We start from the raw sequence: 4,201 nt of genomic DNA, 5'->3' as shown, positions 1-4,201 counted from the left end.
ATTATTAGACAGCAGTTTAGCATTACTCTTAATATCATATGAAATTAATATTCTGATAAAAAATGGTAAATTTTTAAAATTTATAGTATATTTTAATACTTGAAGTCTCAATAAAAATTTGTTTTTTTATTGAGAATAAATAATTATAAAAGATGATAAAATGGAATTATTGTTATTAAAAAGGTGTTTTGAAATAGTTAAAAAAAAAAAAAAGTCTTTTGAAATAGGCAGAGGCCTAATATAAAGAAGTTAGATGAATTTAATTGGAGGGTGGAGCATTGGGAATATCACCTCTTTCAGCTGTAGAGTACCTAATAATTAGCTGACAAAATAAATATTTAGAGCAATGTTTTGTGTATTATATAAATCATCACGCCCACCCAACCCTTTCTTCAATGTCTCCCCTTGGCCCTTCCTTGCATCTCGTCCCACAACCTTTGCCTCATTCTTCCTCTTCTCTCCCTGTTTTCTTCTTCTCTTTTTTGTTGTTTTCTTCTTGCTTTTCGGTAAGTTAAATAACTGATTTCTGAATGCTTTTGGGAGAATCCTCCTCTCCTCTCGAGGAGCTGTACAGTTCTAATTAAGGTATTTCGCGCTCTCTCTCTCTCTGGTGCTTTGATCTGTTGAATTTTTTGACTTTTCCGTCTAAATATTCTTTAATGTTCTTGAGCTCTTTCTGTAAATGGTTTGAGTCTTCCAGATCTATTGTCCTCTTTTGTGTTTTATATTTTTTCAAATTTTTGCGTATAAATCGATTTGTGTTTTGAATTTTCTTGTGTTTATTTGGGGAGATTTTGGCAGATCCAGTCACATGATATGCAAATCCTTGTTTATCGTTTCTGATGCTTGATATTTTTCTCTTCATTTCCGAGCTTCAAGTGAAATTTTAAACAAATGGAGATCTTCGATTTTTTTTTCTCAAATTTGTTTTTCTCGTTGACGGTGCCGGCGATTCAGCTGTCAATTTGCTTTAAATAATCTATTCTGATTTGATTTGTTTATTCACATATATATTTGACCTGATCTTCCTGTCTGTAGAGCTGTTCATATTCATATATGTTTGTTATCCTCCACTTTCCTAGATCTGCTTGGAGCAATTTGCACCAGAAATTGACGGAAAAGATGAACCACTGTGCGATCCAACAGAGCGCTTTCTCGGCCGGTGAAGAATTCCGGAACTCCTCCATTTCGGTTCCAATCGCAGAGCGGAGAGAAAGCGTAATCTGTCCCAAACCTCGCCGTTTTGGTCTCTTTAGTGCCACCGCCATTAACGACCACCACCCCACCAGATCCCTCCGATGGCAACTCAGGTAACTTTTGCCAACAACACTATCACCCTGCGTTGAGAGATTTTAGTGATTTCTGAAAATCATTTTCATTACGATACCAACTATTTGTTTTGATTTTGCAGCCACCAGGCGGAGCTCTGTGACTCGAAAGCAGGGATTGATCTTTTGGACATCATCCTAACAAAGGTAAGATTCTAAATATATGCTTCTTTCTTTCTTTTCTTTGTCTTTTTCTTTCTCAAAAAGAAAATTAAAGTGAATTTTGTTTCAGGGTGGTGGTTGTGGTATGGAACAAGCTCCGCCACAGGTAGCCTCGTCGCCCCCATTTTTTAGCGGGTCACCGCCGAGCAGAGTAGCTAACCCATTGATTCAGGACGCCCGATTCGGGGATGACAAGTTCATCCCACCGTCGCCGCTGTCTCCGGTTGCGATCCCATCTGGTTTATCATCCTCCCCGTCTCCTTCATCAGCCACGGCCACAAGGAAAGGAGGAGGTTTTGTTCGGTCCAATTTTGGTGACAAGCCGGCGGTTAGGATTGAGGGGTTCGATTGCCTCGACAGGGATCGGCGAAATTGCAGCATCCCTGCTCTTGCTTAGAACCCCACAGCTTAAAATCCACAGTACATAGCAGCAGCAGCAGTAAAAACAGAGTTTTAACACAAAGGTTAATTGCGTGAGATTAGTTTTGAGATTCTCATAGAGGGAAAGAGGGAAATCCCACTTTTCTTTGGATGTAAATATGTTTGTTGATGAAACAATCCTATGTACATTGTAGGCAGATAATGTTAAACCAAATAAAGGAACAGATGTTCTTAGGTTATTCGAGGGCGTTGTTTTGTGTTGGGCAAACAACCTCTTTCCTCCGCCCTCTCTTGTAAGTAAAAGCAGAAGTTTGTAAGAAAGGATGGAGCTGTTTCCTACTTTTCCATCTTTATTTCTCTTTTTGTTCCGTTTGGGTCTTAGAAGTTAAGATCACTCCCAATGCTGTTGTAAAATATATTTTTTTTTGGTAAAAGTCCATTCTATCTATTCTATTTTTATTTTATATTTAGTTACAGTAAATCTTATATATATATATATATAGAGGTAACTATTCATTTCTTTAAATTATTTTTTTTCTCATTTCTTCCTTTTTTATTTTTATCTTATTTTCATTTTAATCATTTTATTAGTTCTGCACAGGCCCCACTCTATTATCACTTTGAGTTGTTATAATCATAAATAAATTATATAAAAGTAATTTAATAAATTGATATGATTTCAGTTAGATTTATTTTACAATAAAAATATATTTATAATATGATGAATTACATCATACTATATCAATTTATAGAATTATTTTTATGTAATCTATTTATGACTAGAGTATTTTTGTATCACTTTTATGCATACATAAGTTTTAATATTATTAATAATAAAAATAGATAAATTGGCATGGCTTTATGTAGGCCGTTAGATCTACTTTGCAATAAAAATATATTTACAATCCAACAACCACATCATACCACATCAATTTATGAAATCATTTTGGTGTAATCTATTTATGATTAGAGTATTTTTCTATCACTTTTATGCATACAAAAGTTTTGATATTATTAATAATAAAAATATATTTTTTTTGCTGTTTTAATTTTTTTAAGTAATTTAAAATATTACATTATATAAAAATAAATATTATAAAAATCAAAATATATGATTAGAGTATTTTCCTATCACTTTTATATATACAAAGTTTTGATATTATTAATAATAAAAATATATATTTTTTTATTGTTTTAATAATTTTTAAGTAATTTAAAATATTACATTATATAAAAATAAATATTATAAATATCAAAATATATGATTTATAGATAAATATTTAAAATATATATTGTGTAGAGAATATAATATTTAAAAAAAATTAAAAAACATAATATTTAAATAATATAAAAATAAATAAATAAGTGATGAACGACGCATTATAAAAGTCATGATACAGTGAGTTCGTACTGTAAATTTTGAAACAGCTTTCTTTTTAGTCTTTGAATAATGTTCTGCAGTTTTTTTTTTTTTTTTTCTTGTCGATTGATTGTTTCTCTTTTTTACGTTTGCTTTGGAATTCGAATCTGTAAAAGTGATTTCATTTGATGACAGGTGCAGTGATGTTGCCTGTTTATCACGCGAATAAGGGACCGTGCCAAACATTAGAGTCCTTTTGTCAGATTTGCATAAATGAACGAATGAGTTTGCCAAACATTTGATCCCCTTTATGTCAGATTGCATAAATGAGCAGAGCTGGTTTGAATTAGTTTGGCGTTCTACTTCTACAAATATTCAAATAATTGTTAAATACACCAAAAAAAAAAAAAAAAAAAATTTATACAAAAAAAATTTATAAATTAATGTAATTTTATAGAATATATTCGATCTATTTTTTAATAAAAATAATTTCATCAAGTCACATCAATTTATAAATTTATTTTTATATATATATATTTAAAATGCTTAAAAAAAACAAAACAAAAGAAATAAATAAAATTCACACTCACGCACGTTCCACGGGCTTTTTGAAGCAGACTAGGACATGGGCTCGTTTAATTTCATATTGGGCCACGAAGCCCTTTACAGAGATACTATTCTCCATAAAACAAATATGGTCCACGCCAAACACGATTCCTCTCCATCGTTGGCAACGACCTGTGTCTCATTTTGACAGTGAATTATTCTCATATGGGACTGCCATATTAGGCTATAGTTGGCTCACTTCAATATGTTTCATTCACACTTTTAATTCAAGAACGTAACACACACCATTAGACTTTGGCCTATGCAGTTAGAAATGCTCGTCAATACCTTGAATAATTCCACTACCAACCATTGAAGCGTTGTCTGAGAAGAACTCCATATGAGCCTTCTTCTCTACCTGTCA

General features: G+C 32.0%; 1 protein-coding gene across 1 annotated transcript; it reads left to right on the top strand.

Annotated features, from left to right (window-relative positions):
* Positions 1 to 350: 350 nt before the first annotated feature.
* LOC108994553 lies at positions 351 to 2,319 on the top strand. The gene is made up of 4 exons (XM_018969800.2): positions 351 to 585; positions 1,083 to 1,310; positions 1,412 to 1,475; positions 1,561 to 2,319. Exons 2-4 carry the CDS (start codon positions 1,123 to 1,125, stop codon positions 1,885 to 1,887), a joined length of 579 nt encoding a protein of 192 aa, XP_018825345.1. The 5' UTR covers positions 351 to 585; positions 1,083 to 1,122; the 3' UTR covers positions 1,888 to 2,319.
* Positions 2,320 to 4,201: the final 1,882 nt, after the last annotated feature.

The sequence above is a fragment of the Juglans regia genome, chromosome 6, assembly GCF_001411555.2.
Source record: "Juglans regia cultivar Chandler chromosome 6, Walnut 2.0, whole genome shotgun sequence".
Classification (NCBI taxonomy): Eukaryota; Viridiplantae; Streptophyta; class Magnoliopsida; order Fagales; family Juglandaceae; genus Juglans; species Juglans regia.
This window is presented reverse-complemented; position numbering and strand designations above follow the sequence as displayed.